Here is a 19,980-nt window from a genome sequence, read left to right as displayed (position 1 = left end):
CCCTTCCCCACACTGCTCTCCCCTTCCCCACACTGCTCTCCACTTCCCCACACTGCTCCCCACCACACTGCTCTCCCCTCCCCTCCACCCCCACGTTGCTCTTCCCTCCCCCCCACATTGCTCTTCCCTCCCCCCCCCCACACTGCTCTCCCCTTCCCCCCCACACTGCTCTGCCCTTCCCCCCCACACTGCTCTCCCCTTCCCCCCCACACTGTTCTCCCCTTCCCCCCCACACTGTTCTCCCCTTCCCCCCCACACCGTTCTCCCCTTCCCCGCCCACACCGCTCTCCCCTCCCCCACATCGCTCTCCCCTCCCCCACATCGCTCTCCCCTCCCCCACATCGCTCTCCCCTCCCCCACATCGCTCTCCCCTCCCCCACACCGCTCTCCCCTCCCCCACACCGCTCTCCCCTCCCCCACACCGCTCTCCCCTCCCCCACACCGCTCTCCCCTCCCCCACACCGCTCTCCCCTCCCCCACACCGCTCTCCCCTCCCCCACACCGCTCTCCCCTCCCCCACACCGCTCTCCCCTCCCCCACACCGCTCTCCCCTCCCCCACACCGCTCTCCCCTCCCCCACACCGCTCTCCCCTCCCCCACACCGCTCTCCCCTCCCCCACACCGCTCTCCCCCTCCCCCACACCGCTCTCCCCTCCCCACACCGCTCTCCCCTCCCCCACACCGCTCTCCCCCTCCCCCACACCGCTCTCCCCTCCCCCACCCCGCTCTCCCCTCCCCCACCCCGCTCTCCCCTTCCCCACACCGCTCTCCCCTTCCCCACACCGCTCTCCCCTTCCCCACACCGCTCTCCCCTTCCCCACACCGCTCTCCCCTTCCCCACACCGCTCTCCCCTTCCCCGCACCGCTCTCCCCTTCCCCGCACCGCTCTCCCCTTCCCCGCACCGCTCTCCCCTTCCCCGCACCGCTCTCCCCCTTCCCCGCACCGCTCTCCCCTTCCCCGCACCGCTCTCCCCTTCCCCGCACCGCTCTCCCCTTCCCCGCACCCCTCTCCCCTTCCCCGCACCCCTCTCCCCTTCCCCGCACCCCTCTCCCCTTCCCCGCACCCCTCTCCCCTTCCCCGCACCCCTCTCCCCTTCCCCGCACCCCTCTCCCCTTCCCCGCACCCCTCTCCCCTTCCCCGCACCCCTCTCCCCTTCCCCGCACCCCTCTCCCCTTCCCCGCACCCCTCTCCCCTTCCCCGCACCCCTCTCCCCTTCCCCGCACCCCTCTCCCCTTCCCCGCACCCCTCTCCCCTTCCCCGCACCCCTCTCCCCTTCCCCGCACCCCTCTCCCCTTCCCCTACAGTGCTCTCCCCTTCCCCCCACACCGCTCTCCCCTTCCCCCCACACCGCTCTCCCCTACCCCCCACACCGCTCTCCCCTCGCCCCCACACCGCTCTCCCCTCGCCCCCACACCGCTCTCCCCTCGCCCCCACACCGCTCTCCCCTCGCCCCCACACCGCTCTCCCCTCGCCCCCACACCGCTCTCCCCTCGCCCCCACACCGCTCTCCCCTCGCCCCCACACCGCTCTCCCCTCGCCCCCACACCGCTCTCCCCTCGCCCCCACACCGCTCTCCCCTCGCCCCCACACCGCTCTCCCCTCGCCCCCACACCGCTCTCCCCTCGCCCCCACACCGCTCTCCCCTCGCCCCCACACCGCTCTCCCCTCGCCCCCACACCGCTCTCCCCTCGCCCCCACACCGCTCTCCCCTCGCCCCCACACCGCTCTCCCCCTCGCCCCCACACCGCTCTCCCCTCGCCCCCACACCGCTCTCCCCTCGCCCCCACACCGCTCTCCCCTCGCCCCCACACCGCTCTCCCCTCGCCCCCACACCGCTCTCCCCTCGCCCCCACACCGCTCTCCCCTCGCCCCCACACCGCTCTCCCCTCGCCCCCACACCGCTCTCCCCTCGCCCCCACACCGCTCTCCCCTCGCCCCCACACCGCTCTCCCCTCGCCCCCACACCGCTCTCCCCTCGCCCCCACACCGCTCTCCCCTCGCCCCCACACCGCTCTCCCCTCGCCCCCACACCGCTCTCCCCTCGCCCCCACACCGCTCTCCCCTCGCCCCCACACCGCTCTCCCCTCGCCCCCACACCGCTCTCCCCTCGCCCCCACACCGCTCTCCCCTCGCCCCCACACCGCTCTCCCCTCGCCCCCACACCGCTCTCCCCTCGCCCCCACACCGCTCTCCCCTCGCCCCCACACCGCTCTCCCCCTCGCCCCCACACCGCTCTCCCCTCGCCCCCACACCGCTCTCCCCCTCGCCCCCACACCGCTCTCCCCTCGCCCCCACACCGCTCTCCCCTCGCCCCCACACCGCTCTCCCCTCGCCCCCACACCGCTCTCCCCTCGCCCCCACACCGCTCTCCCCTCGCCCCCACACCGCTCTCCCCTCGCCCCCACACCGCTCTCCCCTCGCCCCCACACCGCTCTCCCCTCGCCCCCACACCGCTCTCCCCTCGCCCCCACACCGCTCTCCCCTCGCCCCCACACCGCTCTCCCCTCGCCCCCACACCGCTCTCCCCTCGCCCCCACACCGCTCTCCCCTCGCCCCCACACCGCTCTCCCCTCGCCCCCACACCGCTCTCCCCTCGCCCCCACACCGCTCTCCCCTCGCCCCCACACCGCTCTCCCCTCGCCCCCACACCGCTCTCCCCTCGCCCCCACACCGCTCTCCCCTCGCCCCCACACCGCTCTCCCCTCGCCCCCACACCGCTCTCCCCTCGCCCCCACACCGCTCTCCCCCTCGCCCCCACACCGCTCTCCCCTCGCCCCCACACCGCTCTCCCCTCGCCCCCACACCGCTCTCCCCTCGCCCCCACGCCCCCACACCGCTCTCCCCTCGCCCCCACACCGCTCTCCCCTCGCCCCCACACTGCTCTCCCCTCGCCCCCACACCGCTCTCCCCTCGCCCCCACACCGCTCTCCCCTCGCCCCCACACTGCTCTCCCCTCGCCCCCACACTGCTCTCCCCTCGCCCCCACACTGCTCTCCCCTCGCCCCCACACTGCTCTCCTCTTCCCCCCAACACTGCTCTCCCCTGCCCCCCCCCCACACTGTTCTCCCCTTCCCTGCCCACACCGCCCTACCCTCCCCCACATCGCTCTCCCCTCCCCCACATCGCTCTCCCCCTCCCCCACATCGCTCTCCCCTCCCCCACATCGCTCTCCCCTCCCCCACATCGCTCTCCCCCTCCCCCACATCGCTCTCCCCTCCCCCACATCGCTCTCCCCTCCCCCACATCGCTCTCCCCTCCCCCACACCGCTCTCCCCTCCCCCACACCGCTCTCCCCTCCCCCACACCGCTCTCCCCTCCCCCACACCGCTCTCCCCTCCCCCACACCGCTCTCCCCTCCCCCACACCGCTCTCCCCTCCCCCACCCCGCTCTCCCCTCCCCCACCCCGCTCTCCCCTCCCCCACCCCGCTCTCCCCTCCCCCACCCCGCTCTCCCCCTCCCCCACACCGCTCTCCCCTCCCCCACACCGCTCTCCCCTCCCCCACACCGCTCTCCCCTCCCCCACACCGCTCTCCCCTCCCCCACACCGCTCTCCCCCTCCCCCACACCGCTCTCCCCTCCCCCACACCGCTCTCCCCTCCCCCACACCGCTCTCCCCTCCCCCACACCGCTCTCCCCTCCCCCACACCGCTCTCCCCTCCCCCACACCGCTCTCCCCTCCCCCACACCGCTCTCCCCCTCCCCCACACCGCTCTCCCCTCCCCCACACCGCTCTCCCCTTCCCCACACCGCTCTCCCTTCCTCCCCCACACCGCTCTCCCCTCGCCCCCACACCGCTCTCCCCTCGCCCCCACACTGCTCTCCCCTCGCCCCCACACTGCTCTCCCCTCGCCCCCACACTGCTCTCCCCTCGCCCCCACACTGCTCTCCCCTCGCCCCCACACTGCTCTCCCCTCGCCCCCACACTGCTCTCCCCTCGCCCCCACACTGCTCTCCCCTCGCCCCCACACTGCTCTCCCCTCGCCCCCACACTGCTCTCCCCTCGCCCCCACACTGCTCTCCCCTCGCCCCCACACTGCTCTCCCCTCGCCCCCACACTGCTCTCCCCTCGCCCCCACACTGCTCTCCCCTCGCCCCCACACTGCTCTCCCCTCGCCCCCACACTGCTCTCCCCTCGCCCCCACACTGCTCTCCCCTCGCCCCCACACTGCTCTCCCCTCGCCCCCACACTGCTCTCCCCTCGCCCCCACACTGCTCTCCCCTCGCCCCCACACTGCTCTCCCCTCGCCCCCACACTGCTCTCCCCTCGCCCCCACACTGCTCTCCCCTCGCCCCCACACTGCTCTCCCCTCGCCCCCACACTGCTCTCCCCTCGCCCCCACACTGCTCTCCCCTCGCCCCCACACTGCTCTCCCTCGCCCCCACACTGCTCTCCCTCGCCCCCACACTGCTCTCCCCTCGCCCCCACACTGCTCTCCCCTCGCCCCCACACTGCTCTCCCCTCGCCCCCACACTGCTCTCCCCTCGCCCCCACACTGCTCTCCCCTCGCCCCCACACTGCTCTCCCCTCGCCCCCACACTGCTCTCCCCTCGCCCCCACACTGCTCTCCCCTCGCCCCCACACTGCTCTCCCCTCGCCCCCACACTGCTCTCCCCTCGCCCCCACACTGCTCTCCCCTCGCCCCCACACTGCTCTCCCCTCGCCCCCACACTGCTCTCCCCTCGCCCCCACACTGCTCTCCCCTCGCCCCCACACTGCTCTCCCCTCGCCCCCACACTGCTCTCCCCTCGCCCCCACACTGCTCTCCCCTCGCCCCCACACTGCTCTCCCCTCGCCCCCACACTGCTCTCCCCTCGCCCCCACACTGCTCTCCCCTCGCCCCCACACTGCTCTCCCCTCGCCCCCACACTGCTCTCCCTCGCCCCCACACTGCTCTCCCCTCGCCCCCACACTGCTCTCCCCTCGCCCCCACACTGCTCTCCCCTCGCCCCCACACTGCTCTCCTCTTCCCTCCAACACTGCTCTCCTCTTCCCCACACTGCTCTCCCCTTCCCCACACTGCTCTCCCCTTCCCCACACTGCTCTCCACTTCCCCACACTGCTCCCCACCACACTGCTCTCCCCTCCCCTCCACCCCCACGTTGCTCTTCCCTCCCCCCCCCACATTGCTCTTCCCTCCCCCCCCCACACTGCTCTCCCCTTCCCCCCCACACTGCTCTCCCCTTCCCCCCCACACTGCTCTCCCCTTCCCCCCCACACTGTTCTCACCTTCCCCCCCCACACTGTTCTCCCCTTCCCCGCCCACACCGCCCTACCCTTCCCCACATCGCTCTCCCCCTCCCCCACATCGCTCTCCCCTCCCCACATCGCTCTCCCCTCCCCCACATCGCTCTCCCCTCCCCCACATCGCTCTCCCCTCCCCCACATCGCTCTCCCCTCCCCCACATCGCTCTCCCCTCCCCCACACCGCTCTCCCCTCCCCCACACCGCTCTCCCCTCCCCCACACCGCTCTCCCCTCCCCCACACCGCTCTTCCCTCCCCCACACCGCTCTCCCCTCCCCCACACCGCTCTCCCCTCCCCCACACCGCTCTCCCCTCCCCCACACCGCTCTCCCCTCCCCCACACCGCTCTCCCCTCCCCCACACCGCTCTCCCTCCCCCACACCGCTCTCCCCTCGCCCCCACACTGCTCTCCCCTCGCCCCCACACTGCTCTCCCCTCGCCCCCACACTGCTCTCCCCTCGCCCCCACACTGCTCTCCTCTTCCCTCCAACACTGCTCTCCTCTTCCCCCCCAACACTGCTCTCCCCCTTCCCCACACTGCTCTCCCCTTCCCCACACTGCTCTCCCCTTCCCCACACTGCTCTCCACTTCCCCACACTGCTCCCCACCACACTGCTCTCCCCTCCCCTCCACCCCCACGTTGCTCTTCCCTCCCCCCCATATTGCTCTTCCCTCCCCCCCCACACTGCTCTCCCCTTCCCCCCCACACTGCTCTCCCCTTCCCCCCCACACTGCTCTCCCCTTCCCCCCCACACTGTTCTCCCCTTCCCCCCCACACTGTTCTCCCTTCCCCGCCCACACCGCCCTACCCTTCCCCACATCGCTCTCCCCTCCCCCACATCGCTCTCCCCTCCCCCACATCGCTCTCCCCTCCCCCACATTGCTCTCCCCTCCCCCACATCGCTCTCCCCTCCCCCACATCGCTCTCCCCTCCCCCACATCGCTCTCCCCTCCCCCACACCGCCTCCCTCCCCACCGCTCCCCTTCCCCACACCGCTCTCCCCTTCCCCACACCGCTCCTCCCCTTCCCCACACCGCTCTCCCCCCGTCTTCCCCACACCGCTCTCCCCTTCCCACACCGCTCTCCCCTTCCCCACACCGCTCTCCCCTTCCCCACACCGCTCTCCCCTTCCCCACACCGCTCTCCCCTTCCCCACACCGCTCTCCCCTTCCCCACACCGCTCTCCCCTTCCCCACACCGCTCTCCCCTTCCCCACACCGCTCTCCCCTTCCCCACACCGCTCTCCCCTTCCCCACACCGCTCTCCCCCTTCCCCACACCGCTCTCCCCCTTCCCCACACCGCTCTCCCCTTCCCCACACCGCTCTCCCCTTCCCCACACCGCTCTCCCCTTCCCCACACCGCTCTCCCCTTCCCCACACCGCTCTCCCCTTCCCCCACACCGCTCTCCCCTTCCCCACACCGCTCTCCCCTTCCCCACACCGCTCTCCCCTTCCCCACACCGCTCTCCCCTTCCCCACACCGCTCTCCCCTTCCCCACACCGCTCTCCCCTTCCCCACACCGCTCTCCCCCTTCCCCCACACCGCTCTCCCCTTCCCCACACCGCTCTCCCCTTCCCACACCGCTCTCCCCTTCCCCACACCGCTCTCCCCTTCCCCACACCGCTCTCCCCTTCCCCACACCGCTCTCCCCTTCCCCACACCGCTCTCCCCTTCCCCACACGCTCTCCCCTTCCCCACACCGCTCTCCCCTTCCCCACACCGCTCTCCCCTTCCCCACACCGCTCTCCCCTTCCCCACACCGCTCTCCCCTTCCCCACACCGCTCTCCCCTTCCCCACACCGCTCTCCCCTTCCCCCACCGCTCTCCCCTTCCCCACACCGCTCTCCCCTTCCCCACACCGCTCTCCCCTTCCCCACACCGCTCTCCCCTTCCCCACACCGCTCTCCCCTTCCCCACACCGCTCTCCCCTTCCCCACACCGCTCTCCCCTTCCCCACACCGCTCTCCCCTTCCCCACACCGCTCTCCCTCTCCCTTCCCCACACCGCTCTCCCCTTCCCCACACCGCTCTCCCCTTCCCCACACCGCTCTCCCCTTCCCACACCGCTCTCCCCTTCCCCCACACCGCTCTCCCCCTTCCCCACACCGCTCTCCCCTTCCCCACACCGCTCTCCCCTTCCCCACACCGCTCTCCCCTTCCCCACACCGCTCTCCCCTTCCCCACACCGCTCTCCCCTTCCCCACACCGCTCTCCCCTTCCCCCACGCTCTCCTTCCACACCGCTCTCCCCTTCCCCACACCGCTCTCCCCTTCCCACACCGCTCTCCCCTTCCCCACACCGCTCTCCCCTTCCCCACACCGCTCTCCCCTTCCCCACACCCCTCTCCCCTTCCCCACACCCCTCTCCCCTTCCCCACACCCTCTCCCTTCCCCACCCCTCTCCCCTCCCACACCCCTCTCCCCTTCCCACACCCCTCTCCCCTTCCCACACCCCTCTCCCCTTCCCCACACCCCTCTCCCCTTCCCCACACCCCTCTCCCCTTCCCCACACCCCTCTCCCCTTCCCCACACCCCTCTCCCCTTCCCCACACCCCTCTCCCCTTCCCCTACAGTGCTCTCCCCTTCCCCCCACCACCGCTCTCCCCTTCCCCCCACACCGCTCTCCCCTTCCCCACACCGCTCTCCCCTTCCCCACACCGCTCTCCCCTTCCCCACACTGCTCCCCCCCACCCTGCTCTCCCCTCCCCTCCCCACATTGCTCTCCCCTTGCCCCCCACACTGCCTCTCCCCCTTCCCCACACTTCTCTTCCCTGCCCCCCCACCACCGCACTCCCCTTCCCCCCCACACCGCTCTACCCTTCCCCACACTGCTCTCCCCTTCCCCCACACACTGCTCTCCCCCTTCCCCCACACACTGCTCTCCCCTCCCCGACGTAGCTCTCCCCTCCCCTCCACACGGCTCTCCACTCCCCCCCCCCCTCCCCCCGCCCACACTGTTCCCCGTAACCCCTCTCCCACACTGCTCTCACCTCCCTTCTCCCCACACTGACCTTCCCTCCAGCCCCACACTGCTCTCCCCTTCACCCCACACTGTTCTCCCCCCCCCCCTCCCTGCACTGATCTCCCCTTCCCCCCCACACTGCTCTCCCCTTCCCCCCCCCACACTGCTCTCCCCTTCCCCCCCACACTGCTCTCCCCTTCCCCCCCACACTGCTCTCCCCTTCAACCCCCACACTACTCTCCCCTTCAACCCCCACACTACTCTCCCCTTCACCCCCCACACTGCTCTCCCCTTCACCCCATACCGCTCTCCCTTCCCCACACCCCGCTCTCCCTTCCCCACGCCGCTCTCCCCTTCCCCACGCCGCTCTCCCCTTCCCCACGCCGCTCTCCCCTTCCCCACGCCGCTCTCCCCTTCCCCACGCCGCTCTCCCCTTCCCCACGCCGCTCTCCCCTTCCCCACGCCGCTCTCCCCTTCCCCACGCCGCTCTCACCCTTCCCCACGCCGCTCTCCCCTTCCCCACGCCGCTCTCCCCTTCCCCACGCCGCTCTCCCCTTCCCCACGCCGCTCTCCCCTCCCCCCTTCCCCACGCCGCTCTCCCCTTCCCCACGCCGCTCTCCCCTTCCCCACGCCGCTCTCCCCTTCCCCACGCCGCTCTCCCCTTCCCCACGCCGCTCTCCCCTTCCCCACGCCGCTCTCCCCTTCCCCACGCCGCTCTCCCCTTCCCCACGCCGCTCTCCCCTTCCCCACGCCGCTCTCCCCTTCCCCACGCCGCTCTCCCCTTCCCCACGCCGCTCTCCCCTTCCCCACGCCGCTCTCCCCCTTCCCCACGCCGCTCTCCCCCTTCCCCACGCCGCTCTCCCCTTCCCCACGCCGCTCTCCCCTTCCCCACGCCGCTCTCCCCTTCCCCACGCCGCTCTCCCCTTCCCCACGCCGCTCTCCCCCTTCCCCACGCCGCTCTCCCCTTCCCCACGCCGCTCTCCCCTTCCCCACGCCGCTCTCCCCTTCCCCACGCCGCTCTCCCCTTCCCCACGCCGCTCTCCCCTTCCCCACGCCGCTCTCCCCTTCCCCACGCCGCTCTCCCCTTCCCCACGCCGCTCTCCCCTTCCCCACGCCGCTCTCCCCTTCCCCACGCCGCTCTCCCCTTCCCCACGCCGCTCTCCCCTTCCCCACGCCGCTCTCCCCTTCCCCACGCCGCTCTCCCCTTCCCCACGCCGCTCTCCCCTTCCCCACGCCGCTCTCCCCTTCCCCACGCTGCTCCCCCCCACCCTGCTCTCCCCTCCCCTCCCCACATTGCTCTCCCCTTGCCCCCCACACTGCTCTCCCCTTCCCCACACTTCTCTTCCCTGCCCCCCCACCACCGCACTCCCCTTCCCCCCCACACCGCTCTACCCTTCCCCACACTGCTCTCCCCTTCCCCCACACACTGCTCTCCCCCTTCCCCCACACACTGCTCTCCCCTCCCCGACGTAGCTCTCCCCTCCCCTCCACACGGCTCTCCACTCTCCCCCCCCCCCCTCCCCCCGCCCACACTGTTCCCCGTAACCCCTCTCCCACACTGCTCTCACCTCCCTTCTCCCCACACTGACCTTCCCTCCAGCCCCACACTGCTCTCCCCTTCACCCCACACTGTTCTCCCCCCCCCCCCTCCCTGCACTGATCTCCCCTTCCCCCCCACACTGCTCTCCCCTTCCCCCCCCACACTGCTCTCCCCTTCCCCCCCACACTGCTCTCCCCTTCCCCCCCACACTGCTCTCCCCTTCAACCCCCACACTGCTCTCCCCTTCACCCCACACTGTTCTCCCCCCCCCCCCTCCCTGCACTGATCTCCCCTTCCCCCCACACTGCTCTCCCCTTCCCCCCCCACACTGCTCTCCCCTTCCCCCCCCACACTGCTCTCCCCTTCCCCCCCACACTGCTCTCCCCTTCCCCCCCACACTGCTCTCCCCTTCAACCCCCACACTACTCTCCCCTTCAACCCCCACACTACTCTCCCCTTCACCCCCCACACTGCTCTCCCCTTCACCCCATACCGCTCTCCCTTCCCCACGCCGCTCTCCCCCTTCCCCACGCCGCTCTCCCCTTCCCCACGCCGCTCTCCCCTTCCCCACGCCGCTCTCCCCTTCCCCACGCCGCTCTCCCCTTCCCACGCCGCTCTCCCCTTCCCCACGCCGCTCTCCCCTTCCCCACGCCGCTCTCCCCTTCCCCACGCCGCTCTCCCCTTCCCCACGCCGCTCTCCCCTTCCCCACGCCGCTCTCCCCTTCCCCACGCCGCTCTCCCCTTCCCCACGCCGCTCTCCCCTTCCCCACGCCGCTCTCCCCCTTCCCCACGCCGCTCTCCCCTTCCCCACGCCGCTCTCCCCCTTCCCCACGCCGCTCTCCCCTTCCCCACGCCGCTCTCCCCCTTCCCCACGCCGCTCTCCCCTTCCCCACGCCGCTCTCCCCTTCCCCACGCCGCTCTCCCCTTCCCCACGCCGCTCTCCCCTTCCCCACGCCGCTCTCCCCTTCCCCACGCCGCTCTCCCCTTCCCCACGCCGCTCTCCCTTCCCCACGCCGCTCTCCCCTTCCCCACGCCGCTCTCCCCTTCCCCACGCCGCTCTCCCCTTCCCCACGCCGCTCTCCCCTTCCCCACGCCGCTCTCCCCTTCCCCACGCCGCTCTCCCCTTCCCCACGCCGCTCTCCCCTTCCCCACGCCGCTCTCCCCTTCCCCACGCCGCTCTCCCCTTCCCCACGCCGCTCTCCCCTTCCCCACGCCGCTCTCCCCCTTCCCCACGCCGCTCTCCCCTTCCCCACGCCGCTCTCCCCTTCCCCACGCCGCTCTCCCCTTCCCCACGCCGCTCTCCCCTTCCCCACGCCGCTCTCCCCTTCCCCACGCCGCTCTCCCCTTCCCCACGCCGCTCTCCCCTTCCCCACGCCGCTCTCCCCTTCCCCACGCCGCTCTCCCCTTCCCCACGCCGCTCTCCCCTTCCCCACGCCGCTCTCCCCTTCCCCACGCCGCTCTCCCCTTCCCCACGCCGCTCTCCCCTTCCCCACGCCGCTCTCCCCTTCCCCACGCCGCTCTCCCCCTTCCCCACGCCGCTCTCCCCTTCCCCACGCCGCTCTCCCCTTCCCCACGCCGCTCTCCCCTTCCCCACGCCGCTCTCCCCTTCCCCACGCCGCTCTCCCCCTTCCCCACGCCGCTCTCCCCCTTCCCCACGCCGCTCTCCCCTTCCCCACGCCGCTCTCCCCTTCCCCACGCCGCTCTCCCCTTCCCCACGCCGCTCTCCCCTTCCCCACGCCGCTCTCCCCTTCCCCACGCCCCCTTCCCCACGCCGCTCTCCCCTTCCCCACGCCGCTCTCCCCTTCCCCACGCCGCTCTCCCCTTCCCCACGCCGCTCTCCCCTTCCCCACGCCGCTCTCCCCTTCCCCACGCCGCTCTCCCCTTCCCCACGCCGCTCTCCCCTTCCCCACGCCGCTCTCCCCTTCCCCACGCCGCTCTCCCCTTCCCCACGCCGCTCTCCCCTTCCCCACGCCGCTCTCCCCTTCCCCACGCCGCTCTCCCCTTCCCCACGCCGCTCTCCCCTTCCCCACGCCGCTCTCCCCTTCCCCACGCCGCTCTCCCCTTCCCCACGCCGCTCTCCCCTTCCCCACGCCGCTCTCCCCTTCCCCACGCCGCTCTCCCCTTCCCCACGCCGCTCTCCCCTTCCCCACGCCGCTCTCCCCTTCCCCACGCCGCTCTCCCCTTCCCCACGCCGCTCTCCCCTTCCCCACGCCGCTCTCCCCTTCCCCACGCCGCTCTCCCCTTCCCCACGCCGCTCTCCCCTTCCCCACGCCGCTCTCCCCCTTCCCCACGCCGCTCTCCCCTTCCCCACGCCGCTCTCCCCTTCCCCACGCCGCTCTCCCCTTCCCCACGCCGCTCTCCCCTTCCCCACGCCGCTCTCCCCTTCCCCACGCCGCTCTCCCCTTCCCCACGCCGCTCTCCCCTTCCCCACGCCGCTCTCCCCTTCCCCACGCCGCTCTCCCCTTCCCCACGCCGCTCTCCCCTTCCCCACGCCGCTCTCCCCTTCCCCACGCCGCTCTCCCCTTCCCCACGCCGCTCTCCCCTTCCCCACGCCGCTCTCCCCTTCCCCACGCCGCTCTCCCCTTCCCCACGCCGCTCTCCCCTTCCCCACGCCGCTCTCCCCTTCCCCACGCCGCTCTCCCCTTCCCCACGCCGCTCTCCCCTTCCCCACGCCGCTCTCCCCTTCCCCACGCCGCTCTCCCCTTCCCCACGCCGCTCTCCCCTTCCCCACGCCGCTCTCCCCTTCCCCACGCCGCTCTCCCCTTCCCCACGCCGCTCTCCCCTTCCCCACGCCGCTCTCCCCTTCCCCACGCCGCTCTCCCCTTCCCCACGCCGCTCTCCCCTTCCCCACGCCGCTCTCCCCTTCCCCACGCCGCTCTCCCCTTCCCCACGCCGCTCTCCCCTTCCCCACGCCGCTCTCCCCTTCCCCACGCCGCTCTCCCCTTCCCCACGCCGCTCTCCCCTTCCCCACGCCGCTCTCCCCTTCCCCACGCCGCTCTCCCCTTCCCCACGCCGCTCTCCCCTTCCCCACGCCGCTCTCCCCTTCCCCACGCCGCTCTCCCCTTCCCCACGCCGCTCTCCCCTTCCCCACGCCGCTCTCCCCTTCCCCACGCCGCTCTCCCCTTCCCCACGCCGCTCTCCCCTTCCCCACGCCGCTCTCCCCTTCCCCACGCCGCTCTCCCCTTCCCCACGCCGCTCTCCCCTTCCCCACGCCGCTCTCCCCTTCCCCACGCCGCTCTCCCCTTCCCCACGCCGCTCTCCCCTTCCCCACGCCGCTCTCCCCTTCCCCACGCCGCTCTCCCCTTCCCCACGCCGCTCTCCCCTTCCCCACGCCGCTCTCCCCTTCCCCACGCCGCTCTCCCCTTCCCCACGCCGCTCTCCCCTTCCCCACGCCGCTCTCCCCTTCCCCACGCCGCTCTCCCCTTCCCCACGCCGCTCTCCCCTTCCCCACGCCGCTCTCCCCTTCCCCACGCCGCTCTCCCCTTCCCCACGCCGCTCTCCCCTTCCCCACGCCGCTCTCCCCTTCCCCACGCCGCTCTCCCCTTCCCCACGCCGCTCTCCCCTTCCCCACGCCGCTCTCCCCTTCCCCACGCCGCTCTCCCCTTCCCCACGCCGCTCTCCCCTTCCCCACGCCGCTCTCCCCTTCCCCACGCCGCTCTCCCCTTCCCCACGCCGCTCTCCCCTTCCCCACGCCGCTCTCCCCTTCCCCACGCCGCTCTCCCCTTCCCCACGCCGCTCTCCCCTTCCCCACGCCGCTCTCCCCTTCCCCACGCCGCTCTCCCCTTCCCCACGCCGCTCTCCCCTTCCCCACGCCGCTCTCCCCTTCCCCACGCCGCTCTCCCCTTCCCCACGCCGCTCTCCCCTTCCCCACGCCGCTCTCCCCTTCCCCACGCCGCTCTCCCCTTCCCCACGCCGCTCTCCCCTTCCCCACGCCGCTCTCCCCTTCCCCACGCCGCTCTCCCCTTCCCCACGCCGCTCTCCCCTTCCCCACGCCGCTCTCCCCTTCCCCACGCCGCTCTCCCCTTCCCCACGCCGCTCTCCCCTTCCCCACGCCGCTCTCCCCTTCCCCACGCCGCTCTCCCCTTCCCCACGCCGCTCTCCCCTTCCCCACGCCGCTCTCCCCTTCCCCACGCCGCTCTCCCCTTCCCCACGCCGCTCTCCCCTTCCCCACGCCGCTCTCCCCTTCCCCACGCCGCTCTCCCCTTCCCCACGCCGCTCTCCCCTTCCCCACGCCGCTCTCCCCTTCCCCACGCCGCTCTCCCCTTCCCCACGCCGCTCTCCCCTTCCCCACGCCGCTCTCCCCTTCCCCACGCCGCTCTCCCCTTCCCCACGCCGCTCTCCCCTTCCCCACGCCGCTCTCCCCTTCCCCACGCCGCTCTCCCCTTCCCCACGCCGCTCTCCCCTTCCCCACGCCGCTCTCCCCTTCCCCACGCCGCTCTCCCCTTCCCCACGCCGCTCTCCCCTTCCCCACGCCGCTCTCCCCTTCCCCACGCCGCTCTCCCCTTCCCCACGCCGCTCTCCCCTTCCCCACGCCGCTCTCCCCTTCCCCACGCCGCTCTCCCCTTCCCCACGCCGCTCTCCCCTTCCCCACGCCGCTCTCCCCTTCCCCACGCCGCTCTCCCCTTCCCCACGCCGCTCTCCCCTTCCCCACGCCGCTCTCCCCTTCCCCACGCCGCTCTCCCCTTCCCCACGCCGCTCTCCCCTTCCCCACGCCGCTCTCCCCTTCCCCACGCCGCTCTCCCCTTCCCCACGCCGCTCTCCCCTTCCCCACGCCGCTCTCCCCTTCCCCACGCCGCTCTCCCCTTCCCCACGCCGCTCTCCCCTTCCCCACGCCGCTCTCCCCTTCCCCACGCCGCTCTCCCCTTCCCCACGCCGCTCTCCCCTTCCCCACGCCGCTCTCCCCTTCCCCACGCCGCTCTCCCCTTCCCCACGCCGCTCTCCCCTTCCCCACGCCGCTCTCCCCTTCCCCACGCCGCTCTCCCCTTCCCCACGCCGCTCTCCCCTTCCCCACGCCGCTCTCCCCTTCCCCACGCCGCTCTCCCCTTCCCCACGCCGCTCTCCCCTTCCCCACGCCGCTCTCCCCTTCCCCACGCCGCTCTCCCCTTCCCCACGCCGCTCTCCCCTTCCCCACGCCGCTCTCCCCTTCCCCACGCCGCTCTCCCCTTCCCCACGCCGCTCTCCCCTTCCCCACGCCGCTCTCCCCTTCCCCACGCCGCTCTCCCCTTCCCCACGCCGCTCTCCCCTTCCCCACGCCGCTCTCCCCTTCCCCACGCCGCTCTCCCCTTCCCCACGCCGCTCTCCCCTTCCCCACGCCGCTCTCCCCTTCCCCACGCCGCTCTCCCCTTCCCCACGCCGCTCTCCCCTTCCCCACGCCGCTCTCCCCTTCCCCACGCCGCCCTCTCCCCCCCTCCCCCCCCCGTACCACCGCTCCCCCCCCCCCCCCACACCGCTCTGTACCAACTTCGAATCCCGCAGGCTCAGAACCCGAACGAAAGGCCATTTGTTTCCCTGACCTCGTCGGCCAGTTCCAAGTTAAGTATAGGCCTGTTAGTTGTAGAAGTAGCTTAGACGTAGAATTCGTGCATGAGTAGCGATTACTGTGTATAATAAATGTGCTTTGATTTAAACCTTACTAATCGGTGTATTGGATTATTGATCATTACTAGGACTTGAACCACGTGGCGGTATCATAAAGATACCTGGCGACTCGAGCAAAGGTAATAAAACAGAGCAATTGAACTAAGGCACAGTTAGCAACAGGACAAAGGAATTCCATTCGTATTGTTTGCAATTAGGGATGCACCTAATGAGTCAACCAAAATCAATGCTTTTGTTTACCAATTTTTGGTCATGAGGTAAGAGGACCACTTAAATTGATTAAGGAAAAATTGGTAAGTGAGAAATCGGAACTTATATTATTGGATTACGTGTCAAATTTTGGGGAACGATTAAATAGGTGAATTGGCTAGGCAGCATTTGAAAGTTGCACAACATGTGATGAAACGGGTAGCGGACAAGAAATCCAAAGTTCGTAGTTTTGCCTGTGGAGATAAAGTTTTAGTATTGTTACCAGTGGTAGGTGAACCTTTAAAAGCAAGGTTTTGTGGACCTTATCAGATTGAAAGTAAATCAAGTGAGGTGAATTATGTGGTAAGAACACCAGATAGAAGGAAGACTCACCGAGTGTGTCATGTGAATATGCTTAAAAGGTACTTTGAAAGGGAAGGAGAGTAAAAGGAAGTTTTAATGATTCTAACTCAAATTGACAAACCAAATCCAGATGACTTTGAATTTGACATACCTCAAGTTAAATTGGAAAACGAGGATGTTCTTAAAAATTGGGATAAATTGTTGAATTACCTTCCAGAGGAAAAACGGACTGACCTGAAATACTTATTGATATCACATGAGCAACTTTGTGGAGATAAATTGGGAAGTACTAAAATGGCTATACATGATGTAGATGTGGGAAATGCTGTTCCAATCAAACAACATCCATATCGACTTAACCCTTTAAAATTGGCACAGGTTAACAAAGAGATTGAAAGTATGCTTAAAAATGGCATAATTGAAGTGGGTTGCAGCCAATGGAGCTCAGCCATAATGATGGTACCTAAACCAGAGGTTACCCAACGGTTGTGTGTGGACTATAGAAAGGTTAATGCAGTTACAAGAACGGACTCTTATCCTATCCCATGTTTGGAGGATTTCATTGAGAAAGTGGGTCAATCAGCTTTTATTTCCAAACTGGGTTTAGTTAAAGGTTACTGGTTACTTTATCCAAAAGGGCGAAGGAGATTTCATCTTTTTGTGACTCCAGATGGTATATACCAATTCAAAGTTATGCCATTTGGCATGAAAAACGCCCCAGCACATTTCAATGGTTAACTAACAAAGTTGTTTCAGGATTACCTGATTATGCGGTATACATCGATGATCTGGTGATTTGCAGCCAGTCATGGAAAGAACATTTAAAACATCTGATGGAGTTATTTGATCGACTTCAGGAGGCGGGTTTGGTGGTAAACCTAGCCAAAAGTGAATTTGGAAAAGCCCAAGTCACTTTCCTTGGCCATACAATCGGACAGGGTCGAATGGTCTCACGGGATGTGAAACCAACAGTTATTGAGGAGTTTACAATACCCTCAAGACGAAGGGAAATAATGCGATTTCTTGGCATGTGTGGATTTGATCGAACATTGGTGAAAGGTTTTTGTAGCGTGGTTGCTCCACTGATGGACTTGCTGAAGAAACGTCGAAAATTTCAGTGGAAAGCGGACTTTCACCAGGCATTTGACTGCCTGAAAGCTGTGATAACCAATGCTCTTGTGTTGGAGCATTACAAGGGACTCTGTGATCGGATTGAACATAAAGTATCTGACTTTAAAGAGAAATGCCGAGGCGTAGAGAAATGGATGCATCGTGCAGAGAAGGATTTCAGTTGGAGGAAGAAGAACGAAAAAAAATGGGCTATATTATTATACCTGTTTGCGTGTGTTGTTTTTTGAAATGAAAAAGTATATTTACTGTGTGCATTTCTCAAAGGATAGTGAAAAGTTGAAAAATGAAACCATCTTGAAGTTGATGGTTTTTTTTTTCTTGGGGCAAGGTGTCATGTGAGAGTACCCAAGAAATGGGTGTTTCAGAAATGGAACTTTAAGAAATGGGTGTTAATTAGAGAGCTGCAGTGATATCAGAGAGTGAGTGGAGCTGGGCTGTCTGTCAGCTTTTTACTTTTGTTTTAGGCTGTGTTTTAGTTTCGATTTCAGAGCTGGATAGCTGCAGTCACAGCCAGAAGGGGTATTAGAGTCTCTCTCTGTAACCTAAAGACTGTAAATCGATCCTGGTAATTTAAAACTAGTAACAGTAGTGACTAGTTTTCCCAGTAGTGACTAGTTTTTAAAAAAGTCTTATGGATGTTAAAAGGACGGCTTAGGGATTACTTAGTGTTGTATTCTTTGGGGGTTGTATTTGAATTAATGGTTGCTGAAGATGTTCACTATGTTTTAAAAAGGTTCACTTGAGTTCATAGAATAAACATTGTTTTGCTTTAAAAAATACTTTTCCATTTATGCTGTACCACTCCTGTAGAGTGGGCGGTGTGCTTCCCATACCACAATCTATTAAAAGTTGTGGGTCAGGTGAACTCCATGATACACTTTGGGGTTCTCTAAACCCTGGCCCATAATAAGAGGAAAAATATCAATCTCTGCCTGTTGCCGGGCAGAATGCAGCCTTTTTGGCTCATTCATTGGCCACCAGCCACATCAATCAGACCGTGTCATCACTGGGGCCAGCCAATCTCCAATTATTAGTCTGCTCGGCCCAAGAACGCAAGAAACTGCAGTGTGGTGAACTCAGCCCAACGCATCACACAAGCTTGCCACCCCCACATTGATTCTGTATACACCTCCGGCTGCCTCAGGAAGGCAGACAGCATTATCAGAGACCCGTCCCACACAGACTTTGCCCTCTTCCAGACCCTTCCATCAGGCAGAAGATACAGAAGTCTGAAGACCCGCACATCCAGACATAAGAACAGCTTCTTCACCACAGCTACTAGACTCTTCAAGACTCTCCCTCGGACTGATCTGTTCCTGTAAGAACACTATTCACAACGCCCTATACTGCTCTTGCTCTCATGTTTGCCTTGTTTGGCCCCTTGTTCCGTACTGTAAACAATCACTATTTGTTGATGTACCATTTGTCAATGTACTCTGTCGATTATTCTTTTGTCTACTATGTACGTTCCCTTGGTCGCAGAAAAATACTTTTCACTGTACTTCGGTACATGTGACAATAAATATTAATCAATCAAAACTGCACAGCCTTCTGGAATCTGCTTGTTTAAATTAGAGGCTGCTTCGTGCAGACTGTTTTGCCTTAGTCACAGGTCACTGCTTCTGCTTGAGTTAAAGATATAGATTGCCTTCAAGATCTATTGTCCACAAATGTTCTATATAATTATAATTGCAAAAATGAAAGAAAGTGGAAATAAGGGAATAAACAGGAAAGAAACAGAAGGGGGACCCTTTCAGGAGTGATTAATTAATCTGTTATTTCCATTGGGTTGTGACATTTACTTGCTTAAATTAGAATGATCCTTTGTTTTTCATTTCCTTTGTAGATAAGAACTATAGGGGCCTGTGTGATGAACAGCCGATTGGGCGGCTACTGTTTCGCCAATTCTGTGAGACCCGACCTGAATTGTCCCGCTGTGTGATGCTTCTGGATGCAGTGGTAAGTTCTGTATGAGTTTCTGTGCACTGGAGCCACTGTCCATTAGCTGTGTGTGTGTCTGTGCACTGGAGCCAGTGTCCATTAGCTCTGTATGTGTGTCTGCGCACTGGAGCCAGTGTCCATTACAAATGGAACAAAGAACAAAGAAAAGTACAGCACAGGAACAGAATCTTCGGCCCTCCAAGTTTGCGCCGACCATGCTGCCCGTCTAAACTAAAATCTTCTACACTTCCTGGGTCCGTATCCCTCTATTCCCATCCTATTCATCTATTTGTCAAGATGCCCCTTAAATGTCACTATCGTCCCTGCTTCCACCACCTCCTCCGGCAGTGAGTTCCAGGCACCCTGTGTTTAAAAAAAAAAAAAAAAAAAAAAAAAAAACTTGCCTCGTACATCTACTCTAAACCTTGCCCCTCGCACCTTAAACCTATGCCCCTAGGTAATTGACCCCTCTACCCTGGGAAAAGGCCTCTGACTATCCACTCTGTCTATGCCCCTCATAATTTTGTAGACCTCTATCAGGTCGCCCCTCGACCTCCTTCGTTTCAGTGAGAACAAACCAAGTTTATTCAACCGCTCCTCATAGCTAATGCCCTCCATACCAGGCAACATTCTGGTAAATCTCTTCTGCACCCTCTCTAAAGCCTCCACATCCTTCTGGTAGCGTGGCGACCAGAATTGAACACTATACTCCAAGTGTGGCCTAACTAAGATTCTATACAGCTGCAACATGTCTTGCCGATTTTTATACTCAATGCCCCGGCCAATGAAGGCAAGCATGCCGTATGCCTTCTTGACTACCTTCTCCACCTGTGTTGCCCCTTTCAGTGACCTGTGGACCTGTACACCTAGATCTCTCTGACTGTCAATACTCTTGAGGGTTCTACCATTCACTGTATATTCCCTATCTGTATTAGACCTTCCAAAATGCATTACCTCACATTTGTCCAGATTAAACTCCATCTGCCATCTCACCTCCCAAGTCTCCAAACG

General features: G+C 65.6%; 1 protein-coding gene across 1 annotated transcript in view; it reads left to right on the top strand.

Moving 5' to 3' along the window:
• LOC140427371 (G protein-coupled receptor kinase 6-like) overlaps positions 1 to 19,980 on the top strand; it is a 256,903-nt gene that overhangs the window by 37,947 nt on the left and 198,976 nt on the right. The window contains exon 3 of the mRNA XM_072512918.1: positions 18,875 to 18,987. Within this exon, the coding sequence (XP_072369019.1) occupies positions 18,875 to 18,987 (113 nt within the window). The remainder of the gene's footprint in view (positions 1 to 18,874; positions 18,988 to 19,980) is intronic.

This window comes from Scyliorhinus torazame, chromosome 7 (assembly GCF_047496885.1).
Source record: "Scyliorhinus torazame isolate Kashiwa2021f chromosome 7, sScyTor2.1, whole genome shotgun sequence".
Classification (NCBI taxonomy): domain Eukaryota; kingdom Metazoa; phylum Chordata; class Chondrichthyes; order Carcharhiniformes; family Scyliorhinidae; genus Scyliorhinus; species Scyliorhinus torazame.
Note: the sequence above shows the minus strand (reverse complement) of the source record. Positions and strands in the feature narration are given on the sequence as shown.